Raw genomic sequence first — 21,802 nt, forward strand, 5'->3', positions numbered from 1 at the left:
GAATCAGAAGCGACATAGAGTGTAATTAAAACTGAACTATGAGGGGCTGGCAAGATGACTCGGCAGTTAAGAGCCCTGGGAGTTCAATTCCCAGCACCCACATGGCAGCTCACAACTCTCTGTAACTCCAGTTCCAGGGGATCTGACATCTCATACATGCAATCAAAACAGTAGTACACATAAAACAAAAATAAATAAATCATTTTTAAAAAGTTTAAAAAAGAGAGAAACAGTCGTAGAAGTATCCCCACTGGGTGAATGAAAGAATGAAACATGGGAAACAGAGGCTCCTTCGTTCCCTAAGGTGCATTCCCCAGAGCTCAGTACTTTACAAAAGCTTGGCCCCATGTGAAAACCTATGTTCACAGGTAATGCCTGCCTAGCATGACTATCCCCCCGCCCCCACCGCCCGCCTACAATCTTAGTCCCTGAGTGTTCTCACCCATCCTTCAGTCTATAAGGAAAAAAAGAAAAACAAAAAACTGAACTATGATTAAGTGGATGAAAGACCACAAATGAGAACAATTCAAAAGATAAGAGAAACAAGTCAATCTGTGTTCAAGCAATTTTTTATCACCTAGGCCCCCAATTACACTGCACATTCTGAATAAGGTTGAGATGGACCTAATTAACTCTCCCAAGTGATGGAGACATTATGAAACGGAACAGTTTTTTGTATTTAGGTAGTCAAGACAATGTCCAGTGGTTTATCAGGCCACAATATTATACAAGAAAATTCATTGGTGATTCTACATGTAACTAAAACAGAATAAATAAATATACAAGGGTTGGGAACACAGAACACAACTCTGTTAACAGTGGACTTGACAGATGAAGAGTCTGGATTCCCTCCCCAGCACTAAAGAGAAACCAAGAGAATAACTTCTGTACTCACCTTCCTAGAAAGTGGGTCATCACCAAGTCTCCTCTCCTCCTCTCTGCGCCGTTCTCTTTCTTCAATCTCCAGTTCCCTCTGCCGTTTTTTCCTTTCTACTTCTTCCAGTTTCTTGACTCTCTCTTGATACTCTCTAAGTTCTTCCTCCCGTTTTGCTCTCTCAGCTCGCTCTCTTTCTTCTCGCTCTATAAAACGTTTTTCAGGTTACTCCAATGTGATTCCCACCCATACCATCAGGGCTACTTTTCTGGTATAAAGCAGTACATGTAGAGCGGAGGTGGAACAGAGCAGACCTGAAGAGGTGACTCAAACTGCTCTTCCACATGGCAGCCACAGTCATCTATAACCCCAATATCTGACATCCTCACAGATATGCACACAGGCAAAAAAACCAATGCACATAAAAGTAAATAAATAGTTTTCCAAAGGCAAGAATATTAAAACAAGCCTGGTAATAGTAGTACACAACTTCAGTCCCAGCACTCATGAGGCAGAGACAGGCAGATCTGAGTTTGAGGACAGCCTGGCCTACACAGTGAGTCCCAGGACAGACAGGGCTACTCAGAGAAATTCTGCCTTGAAAAAATAAACGACAACAGAAAAGAATATTAAAACAAGGCCATCAAGATAGCTCAGCAGACAAAAACATCTACACGTAAGTTAACTATATACATTTAATCCCCAGAACCTACATAAAAATTAAATAAAATCTGACTCCTAAAAAGTTGGCCTCTGACCCCCCCACCAGCACACCTGCCCCATATATATCATATATACCCATTAATGAACAAAAATTTTAAAGAAATCTAAAATAGCTGACAATCAACAAATAGCAGTTGAGAGTCAAGAAAACAAGTAGTCTGCAATGATTTAGGACATCAGTTGACACAAATCCAGACATACTTGGAAGAACTGCCTCCATGAGACTGGCCTATGGACATATCTGTTGGGACACTTTCTTGTTTGCTGATTGCTGTGGGCAATACCATCATTCATCCCTGGATTATACAAGAAAGGTAGCTGAGCGAGTCATAGGGAGTGAGCCACGAAGCAGTCAGTTCTCCTCCATGGTCTGAGTCAGTTTGTCTCCAGGTTCCTACCCTGAGTCCACTAGCAGACTCTCTCACTTGCTCAGTGATGGACTATGATATGGAAGCTAAATAAATCATCTCATCCCCCAAGCTGCTTTTGGTCAGTGTTTTAGCATAGCAACAGAAACCAAACTACAACAAATTCTTAATATGTGATACCAGGTATACAACCACGTATGTAATAATCATTAATAATACAGGATAATAAAATACCAAGAGGGAAAAAGTATAAACTTAAGTATGTAGATATAGGTTGATAGAGGAAACAGCAGCTATAAATAATGCACTGGGTTATCTGTATAGTAGAGACCAATTATGCAGATTCCTTTGTTTTCTAAATCAGATCGTAAAATAGGACATCTAACAATTACCATGCCGTTTATCTAAATGGATACCTTTTAGCATCTGTTCTTCTGCTCTCCTCTGTTCTTCTTCTTCCTTTTCTCTGTAGTAAGTTATCTTCCGTTCTTCTTTACGTTGCCTTTTCCGTTCTTCCAGACGATTATGTCTTTCTTCTGCTAACCGCTCTTCAAACTGTTTCAATTTTTCCTGTGAATTAAACGGATATATTCCCCCACAAAGGTCAATTTTGTCCAAATTATAAATCAGAAATATACTTTTTGTTTCGAGACAGGGTTTCTCCGTAGCTTTTTGGTTCCTGTCCTGGAACTAGCTCTTGTAGACCAGGCTGGCCTGGAACTCAGAGATCCGCCTGCCTCTGCCTCCCGAGTGCTGGAATTAAAGGCGTGCGCCACCACCACCCTGCTTCAGGAATATACTTTTACGTGTGTAAGCTCACAGAATCTAAAAGCCATAGAAAGTGGCCACCAAGGAAAGACAATAGCAGAATCTCTTAAAAGGTAAAGAAATTTTATCAGTGTGTGTGTCAAGTTTTAAAATACTGAATTACACACAACTAAAGCTCAAGACTGGACTGAGAGCAGAGTGCTTTGTCTGGCACATCTGCGGCCATAGGTTCAACTCCCAGTTTCAGTCCCTACCTCAAAACAAAAGAAAAAAGAAGAAAAAAGGGGGGGGAACCCAGTCACATTTTATTTATTTATAACAAAGAAAATGACTATCTAGGAACTTAACAAACATCTTTGATTTAGTTCTAGTTCCCTTTCTTTTTTTGAGACAGGTTCTCTCTAGTCATGAACTTACTATGTAGACCAAGCTGGCCTCCAACTCAGATCTGCCTGCCTCTGCCTCCGAAGTGCTGCAATTAAAAGTGTACACCACCATTCCCAGCCCTGACCTAGTTCATTTCTGAATCAGAGTTTAAAAAAAAAAACAAAAAACCAGAACTTAAAAGCACACATGAATCTGGAGTTAACCATGGTGTGCCTGAAATTCTGCCTCCTTCAAGAGGTTCAGTGTCAAAACACAGCATGACAAACAGGCCCCATCCCCAAAACCCACACTTCTATCAAATGAGGAAAATCGAAAATTTTCATCTTTGAAACATTTCTTGAGATGATTAAAATATCTCCCAACTCTTCCTACTGAAACATTGAATAACTACTTTAACTCAAGACAAATCTTGCCAATGTTAAGGGAGAAAGAATCCTTAAACACACACACACACACACACACGAATGAATGAATGAAAAGAAACCCTCAAAGCTCACAAATTAAGGTTCCCTTAAGCACAAGAATCTCACCTCATAAACAGACTGCCGGGCTGCTTTGAGTCGCATCACAAATAGATCTCTGTCTTCCAACATACGTGACATTCGGTTCTTATGTTCCAGAGCTTTTTCTCGTTCTAGCTGCATTGTAGTAATCTAAAGTACACGACAGAAGAGTCGTCTCCAAAGCATTTGTTTTCCTAATTTACCCCAAAAGGATTCTAATAGACTTTCTTTAAAACTGAGAAACTGCTCCTTCCCCATTGTATCTTGTGGTAACAGTATCCCAGTAGACCCCCAAAATAGAAGGCAGGGATAAGAGTCTGAGGACATTAGTGAGAGTTTTGAGCAAAACTATTTAATTATACTGGAAGTTAAGGCAAATTGTCAAATTTTCTTCTCAGCCCAACGAAAATACAGAAGACTCCAGACTGTCCCAAGTGCTACTTGACCTTCAGCAGCATTTTCTACTTCTACTTAGTCTGAACACTTATGTTTGAGGAGAATTATCAAAAAAATTCCAATTTATTCGTTATAAAGCAGGAAGAACAAAAGGCCTGTAAGTCTCCAGGTACTACATGACTACAGGTGCCACAGGGCCCCACAGCGATGCCCTTCTCTTGTGTACGTGCACACAAGGCTGTGACTTACAGTTTCAATTAAATCTTTATTGTGAATATTTCTCCTTCCAAACTATTAGTAAGCAATTGTTAAAAGCACAATTTCTAGCAAAAGAATTTAAAACTGTTTCATTGGCAGACTTATAACTTAGTTTATATAGTATGTAATACCACAATGAAATGGAAGCTTACTCTTTCTTCTTCTTGTTGCTCCCACAGGTCCATATCTTTAACTCTTTGCTCCTCATAAGCACTCTTTATCAAAGGAATTTCTTCTAAACGCTTGGCTCTTTCAAAATAGTCAATCTGAATGGTATGAAAGCAAATGCAGTTTTACAAAGTAACTTTTGTTTTTATGATTTTAGAGACAAGGTTTCACTATGTAGCTCCAACTGTTCTAGAACCAGGCTAGCCTCAAATTCAGAGATCCACCTGCCTCTACCTCCCAGGTGCAAGGATTCAAGGCATGTACCACCATCACTACCCAGCCAAAATAACTCTACTTAACTCATGTAAAAAGACTAAAAATCCCATTAGGCAGGAAGATCATTTAGAAGACAATTTGGAGAACTTTTATTAAAACTAAAAAAACTTAAAAAAAAAAACACCCAAAACAAAACAAAACCCTCAAGGAAAAAAAAAAATCCACCCTTTCTTTTACCTTCTTTTCTTGATTCTTCAGGCGTTCCTGAAGTTCCTTCTTTTCTTTCTCCAGTTGTTCAACCTGTTTGGCCATGATAAAATCTGGATCCAGTTCTTCAAGGTCCTATTGGCAACACAAAGGCAGAATGATCACTACAACATTTTAGTTTATATTTATTTCAGACAGAAACATTTTAGCTTATATGTATTTGAGACATGAATTCTCTCTAAAACCCTGGCTGTCCTAGAATTCCAGCCTGCCTGGTCCACCTGCCCCTGCCAATTCCTGGCTACAAATTTTAAAGATTAATTTTAATTATAGAGGAGTGTTGCCTGGAGGTCCCAAGTGTTGATGAGTGACTGATGTGCTACATACTTCAATGTCGATGTCTTTGAATGCTTTGGCACCCAGTTCTGTCTTCTTGATCTGCTCTAACCGCTCCCGAACAGTCTTCTTTTTGATTTGCTCATGTTCCTGAAGAATTCGTTCCTTTTCTCGCTCCTTTGCCTCCTGGCGCAGCCTCTCTTCTTCAGCCTTCCGTACTTTCTGGAGCTCCGCTTCCCTCTGCTCCAGTTCTTCTTTCTCACGCTGGATATTCAGACTCTCAAGACGCTCTTTCCTTTCCTCAATTGTCTGTCGACGAGCCAGAATCCGCTGATGCTCTTTTCGTGAATTTTTAAGGTATGCAGTAACTGCCAACTGATGCTGTTCTTCTTTCTCTTGCTTCAAAAACAAATACATTTTTTAAAGTGATTATAACTATGACCTGGTATTAGACAGCAGTAGTAAAAATAAGTGTAAAATATTAGCTTTCCACAAATATGTGTATTTAGTAAGATAATGTTCTAGTATCCAAATACTATAGCACTACAGTTATTCACTCTCTAACTAGCAATAACACAAGCTAAAACACTATTTGCCAGTCTATTATTGTTCTCAGCTCCAAACTTATTGTGTCAAGACTAGAGCTCACCAACAATCATTTAGCAAGAACACAATCACCTCAACAACTAGGCCAAGGTTTTTGTGTATGTTGTCTGCTGTTTTGTATAACATATCCATTATAACCCATTGAAAGGCAGTTCAACAACTTGTCTTGACAAAAGCATCTCAACCACCAGTGAAATCATAAAATCTCTTCCACAGATTTCATCCCAAACCATATTGTGAAAGATATACAAGTACCTCAAACTTTTATAGCTCATATTCCCCTCAAAACACATACCAGAATGTGAGCAGGCTTGATGACTTCAAGGGCTTTTGCAAGCACTGAGGACATGGCTGTGAGCTGATTTCTTATTTGTTCTGATGGCATACTTTGCAGATGAGGGCCAATTGGGGCATCTTCTCGAGTTGCATAATTCAAGTCTGATCCAAAACTCAGAGTCCGAGAAGTATGATCAATACGAACCTTTGAAAATTAAATTATCAGTAATCAAACCTAAACTTACAATTGCATTTGAGAAGAAAATTATCATCCAAAAAGTTAATAGAAAACCAATGAGAATTTACTAATTAGACTTAAACTTAATAGTTTTGATACTATTGTATCAAAAGCAGAGTTTCAAAGACCTTCTAACCGGCCACCAGTGCCTCCTTATAGCACATACCTGCAGGTCGCAGTGCCTGGCTGCATCTACTATGGCCCGTTCCAGTTGGAAAGCATCAACAAAAGGAACCAGAGAAGTCAAACGAGAAAACTCAATGCTCTGATAAATCTGAGCCACCTGCACAAAAAAAACCACAGGGTTAATAATAATAGCTACTATATAGTCACACTTTTTATGCGCAATTTCATGGTAGCTAGAGAAAGCAAAAATTATGACCACTGTCCAGAAAAGGTAAAAAACTGAAGTTCATGCAATTCAGCACAGCAGTAGACTATGGAGTTCCCAAGGCTCTGAATCATATGCTGTACTTATTATACATAACCATCTTCTGAATTCCCAGTTTCACAAAGTCAAAAACCATTAAATGGCCACATATTTGTAGATAAAGGCCTACTACTTACCTAATATAAATACTTGTAATACTTATTTTTGTTTGAAGGAGACTGGCAGCATTACTATATACAGTTACTCTGCTAATTAACCTTCAAGTATTTGTATAGCACATAAGAAATAACACTGCTCACATTTTCAGAAGAAAGCAGGTCAATGAAATGTGCAACAGTATTCCCTCAACAAATGAAAATAAAGTACAAAGAACTCACACCACCAATAAACTGCAACACTCAACCATAGTTATGACATTGAATTAATATGACAGAAAAATACCAATAGTCAGTGTAAGCAAAAAGAATAAAGACCACACGTCCATTACTGGTAAGATGCTGTTAATATAGTCTTCTCAGGAGCTGCTAAAGATTTAATTACATAAACTGTGTGACTAACGTATGCTGCAGGAGTCTCACTCACATGCAAAGGTATATGCATATTAACTGTTTGATGCTCTAACACTTTCTAATGGGGAAACCCTAAAGGAGTTCCAGTGGCAAGAAATAGATGATTTCATTACTATTATCTGAGTAAGTAGAACTTTCAGACTATGAAAAATAATGTAGGTAAAATTTTAAAGGAATACGGAATATTAGCAAGGAAAACTCAGGGTAGGTGCAATGATGCACGCCTTTAATCTCAACACTTGGAAGGCAGAAGAAGCAGGCCAATCTCTGTTGATTTCAAGGCCAGCTTGGTCTACGCGAGTTCCAAGATAGCCAGAGTAAACATAAACAGTGAGACTCTATGGAGGGTAGGGCAGAAGAGGTCAACTACAACCCAACACCTAAGGAAACTCGGTAGTATTTGGCAAATAAAGAGAAGGGAAGAACAGTTGTTAAGTCATTGAGACTGTTTCAAAATTACAAATACAGAAATTGAGCAGGAGTGGAAATTGGGATGGCTTTCACTTAAGCAAACCTAAACTTTTTTTTTCAGTTTTATCTTCAAAATAAAGAATAAAGGAGCTACAGAGGGGAGCTTTCCAGCGCCAGTCAGTCTAACTATTTGTCAGCTTCAGATTCAGTGACAATCTCAAAATACAAGCTAGAGAGTAACAGATAACAGAGGAAAGACAGGCAATGTCCACCTCTGGCCTTCACATAAGTCAAGGACAGAAATTTCACTTTCTCCATAAAGCTTTTGCTTGTATTTTACCTGTTGCAGAAGGCGGAGTATGGTATTGTTCTGTAGTTGTGGTACATACTGTTGCAATTCTGGTTCCTTTTCAGGTTGTTCCCTAACCCAATTTAATACCTATAAAATCAATTAAATTGAGAAAAAAATATAGTTCATACACAAATAGTTCAGATTCTTTCAACTTCTTATATATATACAAATAGTATATAATATAAAGATACAAAAATCATCAAACACTATCAAAACTTGTTTGAAGGTGACTGACAACAGTGGCAGAAATAGTCATGTTGCTAATTTACCTCCAAAAGTTTGTTTAGCACATCAGAAATATCTTTTCTCTTGATATGAAGAAAAAAGACAATAAAATGTGCACTTTTCAACACATGGGGGGAGGGCTTCTTTCTTTGACAAAATACAACGCTCAACTGCAGTAATGGCAACATTGTGGTAAAGACAAAAACCACCCATGCCAAAGCTTACCTTTGTAACTCTCTCACAGAGTTTTAGTGGGTTGAATTCTACCTCCAGCCAGTTGTAAAGATCTTTTACTTCTGGGACAACATATTGTAGCACATTGAATCTGACCTATAGTAAGAAAGGCAAAACATTTAACCGCTAAAGGAAATTTTCTAGCAGAGATTTTGGGCTACAAATGAAAATAGAAAATTAATTGACCCCAGTTCCTTTATCAATTTACCAAATCCAATACAATCCAAACCATTACTTAATTACCCCCATATTGTTTCTACCTATAATTAACAACCCAAAAAAACACTTGAAAAGAGAATAAAATATTAGGTAACATACAATATTTACAAAGGCTGGACAGCACAAATCACACAGCCAAAAAGGCAAAGTAACAGAGCTTACACTTTTTTTTTTGGGGGGGGGGGTGCAAGTTCAAAACAGAGCTTCTCTGTGGAGCTATGGCTGTCTTAGAACTTGCTCTGTAGACCAGAGTTGGCTTCAAACTCAGGGATTGGCCTGCTTCTGTCTCCCATCTACTGGGATCAAAGGAGTGTGCCACCACTGTCCCGCAACAAATTATTCTTATACACAAAGTATCACAATAATTAGTAGGGCGACTATTGTGTAGAGTCAAATTCGGAAAACCCAGCGTTTATTAACAGAACAGTGCTGGTCCCTTGTATCATCAGGTTCCACATACACAATCAAATTTAGATAATATTCAAGAAAAAAATTACACCTGTCCTAAATGCTTTCTCCTTATCATCTAAACAACATAACAATTGTACAACGTGGTATAAATTTAAGTATTCTGAGATTATATTCCAATCTTACATGAAGTTATTATGTATGGATTATATGCAAGTACAACCATACCGTATTTCGGTGTACCAGTAGTTTTGATGTGCACTGGGATCTGAGATGATGATCTGAACCAGTATCATGCAGACACTTTCAGGTGTAACTGAAAATATACTTTACTCATCACATACCCTGATAATAAGGTCTTTAATAAGTCTCCTCAAATGAACAAGATATCCACCCATTTCATCAGTGGGTCCTTGTCCAGACATCAGAAGTCTGACAACGCATCTGAACTCCCAGTATTTAATCATGAATTAAAACTTACCACAAAGTTTTCTCTCCAGAGCTATTAATGCTTATACTTATACTAACCATATCATTAATAAGGCCGATTCGTGTGGGTGGGGCCTGAAGACCTAGCAGTGTTGCAAGGCGTCGCTGCTTCTCAACTATAATACCATCCATATCCAAAAGTCGAGCAATGTCAGTTCGCTCAGGAGTAATAGGTATGGAAAGAGTCGCCAAAAGGACTCTAGTTGACATTCTGTGGTAAACAAAGTTTTATTTATTGAGATTATAAATATGCTTCTTTAATTATTTATTATATGGCAGACAGAATATATACTTCCAGCATATTCCAGCATAGTACAGTATTAGAAAACTGAACTTTGAAGAAATGAATCCTTGTAAACTAAATCTCATCAACACAATGAATGTGGCCCAAAAGCAGTAATGACAAACTTCCTTACCAAAATAATTAAAGGTAGCTTTATAAACTAAGAAAAAAATGACAGGGAAAGAAAACTTAACTTTTTACTTTTCTGCACTTTAGAACGCTAAGGACACAGGTGCTCAGGAGTCTCAACACACAGAAGAAATGGCCTGACGCTGCTAACCCGTATTACAGCATTCATAAGAACAGTATGAACTCTTTTAAGGAAAACCATTTGACTGATTTTGTATTCTTCTACAAAACTAAGAAAAACAGATACATATTAAAAAAAAGTTTACTAATACAAGGAAAAAAGGTGACATGTGACTTATCTAGTTTGTGCAGGATAATGGGTTCAATTCCTAGCTTGACAAGAGAAAAAAGAAAATATAAAGCAACTGAAAGAAACAAGCTATGTGACAGGGTTTGTTGTGGATTTTCCTCTTTTCCTAGTTAAGCTAGTCTAGTTTTATCCATGTGCCACCACATTCGACCTATACTACAATCGACAAGTTTGCACACTCCTTTATCTTTGAAATGTGTTCTCATGACTATCTCCCAAATAGTCTCCATTTTATGATTCACATGTTAAGAAACATGATTTTTTAACCCATATCTTTACCACAGTACAAAAGAAATAGAAACTTTTATCTTTCCCCAGGCTAGTGATGTAAGGTGTTAATAGTCTTGAAAAAAAAGCAGCAGCAGTAATGATACACACAGCTCCTAGTGAGCCATGCAATTTTAAGAGTGAGCAGACCCTCTTCCTCCCCAGTATATTACACTGTTGACAGTAGGTCAGTGTAATACATCCTGACTTAAAACATTTTGAACTTACAATAGGTTTACCAGGATATAACCTAACATAAGTCAAGTGCTTTATGCTACAGTTACTGTTTTATAATCAAGAAAGAAGAAATGAACTTGATGGAGTTACCTAGTTATACAACGTGTGCTAAGAAGAGAATCTACCAATATATGGATAGAAGGTTCACATGTTAGCATTACTTCTGTGAATATACGATTTTCTCAATTGGGTTTCCAGTGTTTTCTGGGTTCAGGAGAATAATCTCCAGGGAGAACATGTCTCAGAGATACTTGGTAGTCACAATTAGAGATTGCCCCTGGCCCCTAAGGAGCAGAGTCTAGGGATACCGCTGCACATCCTATCAAGTACTTGCAATGCACAACAGTCCAAAACGCCCAGAAGCTAAGATACCATGGCTTAGACCACACTGCCACATAGAAGTTTAATTTCATTACCACCCAACTACAACATTTTTACCTTTGCATCTCATCTTGTGTAAGATTCTTTCTCATTTCTCTAGACAGATGATAGAGACGATGAAGTGTAGATGCATGAAATAGAGCATTTCCAGATTTCCAAAACACTGTTGAGACTTTGTTATAGTAATTTGCCATCAATTGAGGCTTAGGTGGTTTTTTAGACAAGGAAAATAGCCCATGAATATCTTCCACAGCTTTGAAGGCTTCCTAAAATGTACAAATTAATCACTTCATCACTTCATTTAAAAAGGATCAAGTATCACTTTCTTGAAATTAAAACGTACTATAAATAATAGAAAATAAAATGCCTAACATGGTTTTTATTTGTCTCATAAATCTGAGAAATTTTTATAATTACAAAAATGCTGCCTTTACATTTTTCTGTTGTTTTTTTTTTCAAAGACAGGGATTCTTTGTGCAGTCTTGGCTGTCCCAGAATATTTTTCCTAATATAATCATGTTTGCTTGCCCTCTACACGTAGTAATTTAAGACAGGTGTCCCTATAAAAAAGGAAAAATACTATGGGCAAGAGCAGAAAATTAAATCACATTTTTACTTTTAACTCTTAGTTAAAGCATTTTAACTAAAAACTGCTGATATTTTAGTTAATCCTTTGTAATTTCAATAGGGTTTTATGTTAAATAAATATGAAAGTCCTCAAGTTATAAAGCCACAAAAATGATGTGACTATAAACTAAGGGGGAAAGGGCCAGGAAGCTTTTCATCACCAATGCCACCTCTAAAATGCAGTATATACCATGCATGGTGCTAAAGCAGCACTTCTCCAAACAGAGAAAAGGATATGTCATTTTAAATTCTCATCATCAACAAATGCTCATAAAGTACATAAAGTTAAAATGTAATATCAGATTAACACAAAATTATGAGGAAACTGCTATTTAATACTGTTTGTAGAAGCTAGAGATGTAATAATCAGTGGTGTTGCACATGCTTACCATTTCAAAGTTTAACTACTGACACCACGAGGTTGGGAGCTTTAGCTCATTAAATTGCTGGCCTACCAAGTCAAGACAAGGCCCTGGGTTTGGTACCTAGCGCAGAAGGGCATGCGCATATAAACAGGTACTAATCGCTGGCACTAAAACCAACCAGTATTGAGGGGAGGAAACAACAGCAACAGCAGCAGCAGCAACAGGAACAAAAATACCTGCATCTTTTAATATTTTTCTCCATACTTTTTTTCATCAGACTACTCAGCTCAGAATGGTACCAATCAGAGACCACTTATAAAACCACATTTTGAGCAGTGGCCATGATGCAGGGTTTTGTTGTGGCATAGAATGAAGATTTCATAATTTAGTCCAGATTTTGCAAGTTATTAAAAACTGACCTCTGAACTTCCTGTCTAGAACTCTTCCTACTGTCAGACAATCTTAAATTCTCACATTACCCACTAAAATTAACCAGTATTGAGTAAATACTAATACTCAAGGTGGAGAGGGAATGGAACAAAGCTAACAGTTAACTTGCCTGCCACAGTTCCATGCTGATAGCACTGTCCAACTGAACAAGTCTGGTTTCCAAATGCATGGACTGGCTCTCTGGATTATTAAGATTGATTGCTGTGCTTTGGTTATGGTGGCGCTGAATCTGCGATAAGTGCATTCGCAAGTTGTCACAGAGCTTGCGGAACTCAGCCTTCCGAGTGTACTGGAGGCAGAATTTGAAAGCTGTAAGCATAATTGTCAAACAAGAATTAGATATTTTGTCAACTTCAGTATCTGAGTAAGTTTAATACACCACATATTAAGATCAACTTTAGCAAGATTAATTAAGCTCACCATTAGTCTTAACTCCCTCATGAACCTAGACCACCACTCTGAATCCTGAGCAAAATAAGACATGGTCATAAATCCTGGCCCAAGATATGGTTCCCAGAAATCTACAAATAGGAAATGAATAGAATTTGAATTTAGGAAAAGTCTCAGAAGCTGGAGAAATGGCTCAACATCTGGTTACTCCAGAGGACTCAAGTTAAGACTCCCTAAATCCACATGGCAATTTATGGCCATCTGTAACTCCAGTTCTAGGGAATCCAGTGCCCTCTTCTGGACTCTGTAGGCACCAGGCATGTATGTATCATAGACAGTCAAAACACCCATACACAAAAAATAATAAATTAATTCAAAATAAACAAACCCAGAGTCACCTTCAAAAACCTAAGCACAAAAGTTGCTAGGTTGAAATACAATAAACTTACATATCTTATGTATAAAAATTCAACATGCTTTTGTACTAATGACAACTATGTAATGAGGATTTACCTAACCTAATTTCAAATACAGAAACAGAAGAGAATATGAACTACTTGTTCCATTAAAATGCACATCTATGCAATATCAGAGTACTTTTTGGGGACATCTTTGCTCTTAAAATATTTTGCTGAGTGGGGGTGGCACAGAAGTCATGGAGTTGGCAGTAAGATAATCAAGAATGAAGAATAATAATATGAAAATATACAAAATAAAGCCTATTGCTCAGTGTGCTTAACTTTAAAAGAGGAGGCTTCAGAAGTCAGTAGATCAATTCTTAAACATGTAAGATATATCTCCTTTTCAGCTATTTATGCAACAAAGATCAATTTCATTTCACCAAGGCTAAAACTAGTTTTTTTTTGTGGTTTTTCGTAAAACTAGTTTTTAAAAACTATAAAGAACAAAATGTTAATGCACAAAAATCTATTCGAAAGTCAACTTTTCAAATCAGTTTATTAACATTTCACGTTGTCATTTTACCTTGCTGGGCAATATCATGGTAAAGGCGCTCTACTCTAGAATTGTTTCGAAGAAGGTCCAAACACTGCCTGTATGATTCCCACAGGAACTTGACCCAAGGAGTCAAAAGCAATCTGTCAGTACGATCTTGAGTGTCTTCCCCGCTTACTGCACTTAAGAGAACACTACAAAGAAAGTCCATGGAAAACTATTAAGTAATTTCCTATTTTATTGTGATCTGAAAGCCCAAACCAACAATGACATTCTTCCCACAACCTCATATATACTGTTGAAATGTCCCCGAATTCTCAGTCTGTATTACAACTGTTTAAATTTTATTGCATGTTCTATCCTAAGGTATAAATTTTAAATATTACTTACATGGTTGGTGAAGTATACATTTTAAGCTTCTAAGCAGTTTTCCTGATAACCACCTACCTTCAAGTAGGGGAATGATAGTGGCCCATAAAAAAGAAAAACACTGTGCTGGGTAGTGGTGGCACACACCTTTAATCACAGCACTTAGGAGGCAGAGGCAAGCGAATTTCTGTGAGTTTGAGGCCAGCCTGGTTCGCAGAATACATTCCAGGACAGTCAGGTGTCTCAAAAACAAACAAGCAAACAAATAAAACCATTGTGCCAACTATCAAAATACTTACTAAGGCATTAAACTCACATACCTCTCAGGAGTCTGAATATTATCCAGATCTTCTATATCTAAAACCATTTGTTGGGACTCTTCTTTAGCAGCTTCTGTTTTTTCCTCTGCTAATTTCAAGTATGCCCTAACAACATCTTCTAAAGATTTAATGTTTACCTACAGGAAGAAGGAAAATGAATTAATTTTTCTCCAATGAACTAAAAGAATGTTTAAAAATCAAACTGAGATAGAAAACTTAATTTGAAAAGTAAATTACTCTAGAAGTTATTAAAAGCCTTTAAAAATACAAAAAACTGAGCTCAGTACCTGCTGACAGATGTTCTTATATTGATATAAACCTTCCTTAGCCAAGTGGCTCTTACGAAGATCCACACACAGTTCCAAGTATTTCAACATAATTGGCTCGTGTATCTTTTGCCATGTTCTGTGTTTCTTACTTTTCATAACATCATAAAGAACATCCAGTGCAGGTTGCTTTTTGCCAACCTCAAGAAATTCTGGAAAAGAAAATGAGAATTAAAATTAGCTGTACATACTACATAAAAACCTAAATGACAGACCAAGGAAATAGCTCAATAGCCCTTGCTGCCAACCCTGACCCTCTTGAGTTTTATTTTTAGAATCCATATGGTGGCAGGAAAACCCACTCTTGTCCCCTTAACTTGCACAAATAAATGTAAAGGAAAAACTTTTTAAAATCTAAATCTTGTCCCTTTACTGATTTAATGTTCTAGCTTACTCCTTTTTTTTACATGTTTGCCTTCTGATTAACAATCCCATAATCATCCAACATATAATGATGAAAAATTAGTATTATCTCAACATAGTGTCTATATAGAGCTCAGTGATTTTAAAATTCCAGAAACTGGAGTCATAGATGGGGGGATACCTCCCCCAATAACTGAAAGTGTAATTATGACCTCATCACATTTCTATGGATGATTTCATTTCTGCTAGATTTTTTTTTTTTGTTTTTTTTTTTTTTTGAGACAGGGTTTCTCTGTGGTTTGGAGCCTGTCCTGGAACTAGCTCTTGTAGACCGGGCTGGTCTCGAACTCACAGAGATCCGCCTGCCTCTGCCTCCCGAGTGCTGGGATTAAAGGCGTGCGCCACCACCGCCCGGCTCTGCTAGATTTTATGAAGTAGAAAAACAGTAGATTGTTTTTATTATCTAAGGTCAACTGACTACATTTAAATGAGTTTATTCTGAAGGAAATCCAGTAGTCTCGAAACTGGATACTAAGTATTCCAATGTTGTCAGTTGGTATCTCTGATCTGATATAGGTCTGAGCCTTTCCACACAAATTTTGCAATCATCTACAAAATAGCTAGCTAAGCTGTTGACTGGGATTAAACTGAAGTTATAGATGTGAGTTTGAAATGTGACAATCCAAATGAGTCGCATACACACACCAAAAAAAGACAAGAAAGGAATTCATGGGTCTGGAGAAGATGGCTCAGCAGTTAAGAGAATGTCCCATTATTACACAGATCTAAATCCCAACACCCCCATCAGGCAGCACACAACTGCTTGTAACTTTCAGCTCCAGGGGATACACAATGCCTTCATCTGGCTCTTCCAGAATTTTACACGCACACACACACACACAAATAAACCTTTTTTTTTCTTGAGGGGAAGAGTCAACACACAGTGGCCCAGCTCAAAAATAAACCTTAAAAAAGAAAAAAGAGCTGCTGAGCTTAATGACACATGCCTTTAATTCCAACACTTAGCAGACAGATGCAGGCGGATCTGAGTTCCAGAATAGCCACACAGAGAAACCCTATCTCGGAAAACAAAACAAACAACAGCAACAACAGAAAGAAAAAAATGTGTGTGTGAGAGAGAGGCAAATCTGTAAGTTGGAGGCTGGCCTGGTCTACTTAGTGAGTTCCAGGGCTACAAAGTAAGATCTTACATCCTATACAAAATAACAAAAAAATTAACTTCATTTACTGGCTCCTTAGTTATGAGCGATATACCATATTGTTTTAAGATGTTCATTAATGGGAACTGTGGTGAAAACTCTGTACTATCTTTAAATGCGTCTTAACTTAAAACTTTTATAAACTTAATGTTAGTTTTAAAAATTATATGGCAAAGTAATGACTTTATTGAGCTTGAAGGCACTGTGTGTAGTAACATTTCCAAATCCAGCTGCTGTCTTAAATTTTATGCAGCACCTTTTCAAATTCAGCCAATAGAAGTGGCTTAAAGTAAAAATGTGTTTTTGTCCTTTTCTCCCCTTCACACAAATAATAGAAAATAGTTAATCTAGTCAACTGGTTAGGTTCATTTTTAAATTTAGTAATTAAGTCAGGAGTGGTGGCTTATACACGTAATCCTAGCATTTAGGAGGCTGAAAACACACACACATCCTGAATTAATCTGAATCTGGGACGTGGTCTACATAGTAAAACCCTGTCTCCACTATTCCCTAAACAAACAAACAAACAAACAAAACACTTGAGCAAACAATTTCTCTTCTGAATTAATCTGAATTTGGGATGTTCTGCCTTAAAGCAAGATTGTTAGATGCCCTGGGTTCAATCCTCAGTACCATTTTTTTTTTAAGTGGACAGCATTGAGGCTGTTCTTTCCACCCAAGTTCTGTAACTCCCGTTCCAGGGAATCTGATAACCTGTCCTCTGAACACCAAACACACAGGTGCACATACATACACTCATGCACACAGAAAGCCAATAAAAGTTCCTTATTTATAGGAAGCTTACTAGATCTACAGGTTTAATGACTAAGATTTCCGGAATGGTACTTCCCAGTTCTTCCAGTGAAATAATTCTCCTGCGGCTCTAGAACATACTAAGTTTAGACCTGAACAAGTCATGCAACAAATCAAAAACTAAGCACCTTTACAGAATGTTCTTAGTCCTCTTATTTATTTTTCTCTCCAGTGCTGGGACCCAAACCTAGCGCCTCACCTCCAGTATGCCAGGCAAACAACCTTAGCACCACCCATACAGTATTAAATAGTATTCACAGCAAACAAATAGAAGCTCAACATTATGTGGAAACAACCATCTTCATTTCAGCCACACACAGTTGCCTCAAAATTTTACCAAATGAAACAAGTTAGTACAGCTAGATATTATATTAGAACCAAAAATTCTGTTTTAAGCACTATCCTCTTCCTGAAGTGTGCCTAAGGTTGTTTTCCATGCTACTTTAGGTGTTTTTCAAAGCTATTTAACTGAAAGTCCTTATCAGAAAAAAAAAACCCACCTTAGTGAATTAATTTAGCCATAATAGCAGGACTTAAAAGATGGCTCAGCAATTTAGAACACTGGCTACTCTTCAAAGACCTGGGTTCTATGCCCAGCACCTTCATGGAAGCGCGCATCATCTCTACCAACTCTTTCTGACACCCTCTTCTGACTTCTAATAGCGTACTACTTGCACATAGTGCACAGACATACATGCAGGCAAAACACATATACACATAAAATAAGATAAAATAAAAAGAAAATTATAACAGCAACATTAAAATGGCATCATACCCATGTACCCAACTCCTAATTGTACACTAAGGATTTATATTTTCAAGCTATTATTCAATGTTTGCAATATAAAATACAAATAAAGTTAACGTTGAGGAGTGAACTCATGATAAAATACAAAACACTGGAAATATAAGAACAATCCACTTTCCCAATATATATTTGAACTGGGGCTTCTTTACTTTATTTGTTTCTGTTTTTTCGAGACAGGGTTTCTCTGTGGTTTTGGAGCCTGTCCTGGAACTAGCTCTTGTAGACCAGGCTGGTCTCGAACTCACGGAGATCCGCCTGCCTCTGCCTCCCGAGTGCTGGGATTAAAGGCGTGCGCCACCACCGCCCGGCTGGGGCTTCTTTACTTTAAAAAAAAATACTATTTCTTAATTATTTTATGTGTATGAGTGTTTTGCTTGCATGTGCCCCACAAGCATGCCTTTGTATGTCAAAAGAGGATAGATCCCCTTCAACTGTAGTTACAGTTGGTTGTTAGAGTGGTTTCTTGATGTCATGTTTAGAAGCTTGATGTGGTAGAATCAAATCTGTATCATTAGCACTGAAGGAGGTTGAAGCAACAGGATCAAGTTTGATGGCAACCTGGGCCACCTAATAATAAGACTCTGGTGCTAAAACAAAAACCCTACAAAAATAAACCTTTAATGATAAGTCTGGTTTAAAACTTATCCTTTCTAACTCTGAAAGTCTCAAATAACTAAAGGAAGCACACTTAAGTGAACATTTTACTGGGTGTAATAGAGCACACCTTTAAATTAACCCCAGCACTCATTAGGTGGATTCATAAGAGACCCTGTCTCAAAACACAAAATTATCATACAGATACCCGCACTGTCCCCCAAATAATAAGAAAAATAAGGGAGGGGATGAATATTTTTAAACAAAACAATGAAATTGGAACAAACTCTTCATGATGATCCATGGTTGTGAGATTTAATGCTCCTAGTTAATGGGGTAGAAGGCCTGATGAAGCTAGGATTTCAACACTTAAAATGATTCCAAGACTAAAATTCTAGAAACTGAAATCCAGAATTTTATGTATTAAGAGAATAAGTGTAGAAATTACTAGCATTCTGTGTTTATCTTTAGAACATGATTGAAACCATGAAAAGGTTCACATCAATCCTTCATTTTTCACTATTCTGTGCAACAGATGTTACTACTCAATTGTGGGGTTTCAATAACAACTTCATCTCTTAAGGCAGGAATTGTAGGGTGTGTGACATTTTTCCCTCAGAAATTACTGCTTAGTGTGACTGGAAGTCTATTTCATTAAAAAATCGCTGGGGTTACAGATGCTACAGATAAAACATTTAAGTAAACAGATTTCTAAAATGTGAAAAGCCCTTTCATTCTTCTACTTAATGTCCTATAAACAGTGCTAAATGTGATAGACAATCTGCTCCAGACAAGTCCCTTGGAAGCTAAGCCATCACCACTTGCTACTTCAGACACTAATGGGGCTGCAACAAGAAGTCAATACAGGCCTTTGGAAAGATACATCAATAGAATCCATGTTATCCACACAGTACTTTACTGCTACTTTCCCCAACTTGCTCATCATTAATCAAGTCTACTTCAAATGAGAAACAGTGAAAACAAATATAGAACACATTATGTAACCTTTTTACTTTAAAAGTTATTTAACTATTAAGTTCACATGCTGATTCCAAACAGGAAAAAACAAGGTCAGCATGTTACTGTGTATGTATGTAGGCCAAAGACTATATAGTATTTTAAGTAGACAACGATGGGGGGGGATGCCAGTTGGTGAAATGTTACAAATAAACATCTATACAACAGCTATACCTAGTAACTCCACCTTTTCTACAGCACAACGGAATTCTAAGTTTCAGAACATCAAAAGTCCTAACTTAGCTACACCTCTGATTTCAAATATAGATTAGTGTTAGTAGTATTAGGTTAGTTATCTGCAACTTGCAGTTTTAGTAAATTCTACTACAATTCCAGGATGCCTAATTACTCTATTCCAGATTACTCCCTAACCACAAAAAAAAATACATTTCAGAAGTACATAACCAACACATCTTTATTCCTGACAGACTATCAACAGTATTCCTTTGTAAGTACTGACTCAAAAGGCCTTTTCACAAAATAAGACCTCCACTTCTAACAAGCTTGCCAAACATAAACCCTCAACATACATGGTTTACCTGTTTGGACTGGGAGTTAAAAGGGGAGACGGCTACAGAATTATTAGGATTTTTTTAAGGCAATTTTTAAAGATCAGAGATGTGCATACGACTTTTCCTTCTCACAATGTCAAACTAAAGAGATCAGGACAAGTCTTTCCTGCAAGGGCCAGGGCTTAAACACACATATGTTAAGAGAAACAGCAGACGGTGGGGCTGCGGTGGAGGAAGGAAAAAAGGAAAAAAAAATCTGATCTGGTTATCAAGAGACCTTGGTTTTAGTTTCCTGAAGCTCCCAAGTGACCTTGGGGAAACAACTCTAGAGGCTTGTCTGGGAAGAACCATTTTTAAATCCCTAAAGAATATTAACTTTTCGTGGTTCAGAATAGGCTTTCGAACTGGCCTTAATCAATATGGGGGGAGGGAGGGCACAGGAAACAAGTTAATGGATGAGAGGCCAGAAGTGCAAACTAGCGACTGTGTAAGGGAAGTGGACCCTGACCCAGCAGGCCTCAGCGTGGGACTTGGGGCCAGACGTGCCTGAGAGGCAGGGTGGAGGAAAACTAGCCGGGTTCCCGGCCCCTGCGGGAGGTGGAGCAGAGGTTCTCGCGTGCATTGTCCCCGGGAGGGAGCCATGTTTCCTCCTCCCCGGCACTCCCAGATGGCGGTCGGGAGCGCGGGGCTTCCCAAGCAGCCCGCGAGTCTGAAAATCCGGAGGGAGGCTGATCGAGGCGAAGGCTCGCTGGGCCGGAGAGACCCCGCGACGCAAGCATCAGGCGGCAGCCAGGGAAGACAAGCCGGGGCGACGGTTCCTGATCCGCGCTTTCCGCCGCGGCCCGTTTGAGCGGGGAGGCCGTGCCGAGACACGGCCGGGGTGGAGGCGGCCGTGATCACCGGTCTCCAGAGCCCGGGCTCCGGGAATCGGGCAGGGGCCCTCGACCTCCCAAGCCTCAGGCCGGCCCTGTGCGGCGCGACCTGCTGCCTTACTCACCGTTGGCGCGCTTGAGGGCATTTTCCGGCCTCTGGAAATAGGCCGGCATCTTGGCTGTAGGCTCAGCTCACCCGGCGTCAGCGAACTCCCTAGTGGCCCGGACCGGGAGAGGAGGCGGAGGGGAACTAGCGCGAGCTTCCACGCGCCTCGCCAGCAGTCGCCCGCGCCCAGCCGGCCAGAGACGGAAAGGAAGGAGCCACGTGATCCCCTTGCGGCGGCACCGCCGCCGCCCGAGCCCCGGATGTAGGGGGCGGGCCTCTGCGCATGCTCCGACTTTCTCCACGCGCAGGCGCGCTCGTCTGTGGAGCGCGGGCTGACGTGGCGGCGGGTACCGGGTGGCGCGAACAGTTGTGTACCCCTTGGGGCAAAGGAGGGGAGGACCTTGGAGACATTTTCCTCCCGACAGCGGTGCTCCAACGAACGAACGTGGGTTGGGAAAGGGGAATTT

General features: G+C 38.9%; 1 protein-coding gene and 2 non-coding genes across 4 annotated transcripts in view; all 3 read right to left on the reverse strand.

Annotated features, from left to right (window-relative positions):
- The window catches only part of Eif3a (eukaryotic translation initiation factor 3 subunit A), a 29,829-nt gene extending 8,243 nt beyond the window's left edge, over positions 1 to 21,586 (reverse strand). Inside the window, exons 1-17 of one of the 2 annotated variants that reach the window (XM_075974570.1) lie at positions 21,355 to 21,586; positions 14,992 to 15,182; positions 14,705 to 14,841; positions 14,046 to 14,209; positions 12,781 to 12,980; positions 11,287 to 11,495; positions 9,662 to 9,833; positions 8,498 to 8,602; positions 8,036 to 8,134; positions 6,491 to 6,607; positions 6,106 to 6,291; positions 5,256 to 5,603; positions 4,899 to 5,003; positions 4,430 to 4,543; positions 3,651 to 3,773; positions 2,382 to 2,535; positions 896 to 1,080 (exon numbers count right to left, since the gene is read on the reverse strand). In XM_075974570.1, the coding sequence (XP_075830685.1) occupies positions 896 to 1,080; positions 2,382 to 2,535; positions 3,651 to 3,773; positions 4,430 to 4,543; positions 4,899 to 5,003; positions 5,256 to 5,603; positions 6,106 to 6,291; positions 6,491 to 6,607; positions 8,036 to 8,134; positions 8,498 to 8,602; positions 9,662 to 9,833; positions 11,287 to 11,495; positions 12,781 to 12,980; positions 14,046 to 14,209; positions 14,705 to 14,841; positions 14,992 to 15,182; positions 21,355 to 21,403 (2,658 nt within the window). In that variant the 5' untranslated portion in view covers positions 21,404 to 21,586. Of the gene's footprint in view, positions 1 to 895; positions 1,081 to 2,381; positions 2,536 to 3,650; positions 3,774 to 4,429; positions 4,544 to 4,898; positions 5,004 to 5,255; positions 5,604 to 6,105; positions 6,292 to 6,490; positions 6,608 to 8,035; positions 8,135 to 8,497; positions 8,603 to 9,661; positions 9,834 to 11,286; positions 11,496 to 12,776; positions 12,981 to 14,045; positions 14,210 to 14,704; positions 14,842 to 14,991; positions 15,183 to 21,354 lie in introns of both variants that reach the window. The other variant, XM_075974571.1, reaches the window with a different exon arrangement.
- On the reverse strand, positions 6,918 to 7,049 carry LOC142851463 (small nucleolar RNA SNORA19). The gene has a single exon (XR_012910781.1). It is a non-coding gene; the product is annotated as a small nucleolar RNA SNORA19 (small nucleolar RNA).
- Positions 8,262 to 8,390, reverse strand: LOC142851464 (small nucleolar RNA SNORA19). The gene has a single exon (XR_012910782.1). It is a non-coding gene; the product is annotated as a small nucleolar RNA SNORA19 (small nucleolar RNA).
- Positions 21,587 to 21,802: the final 216 nt, after the last annotated feature.

Source organism: Microtus pennsylvanicus, chromosome 5 (assembly GCF_037038515.1).
Source record: "Microtus pennsylvanicus isolate mMicPen1 chromosome 5, mMicPen1.hap1, whole genome shotgun sequence".
Taxonomy (NCBI): Eukaryota; Metazoa; Chordata; class Mammalia; order Rodentia; family Cricetidae; genus Microtus; species Microtus pennsylvanicus.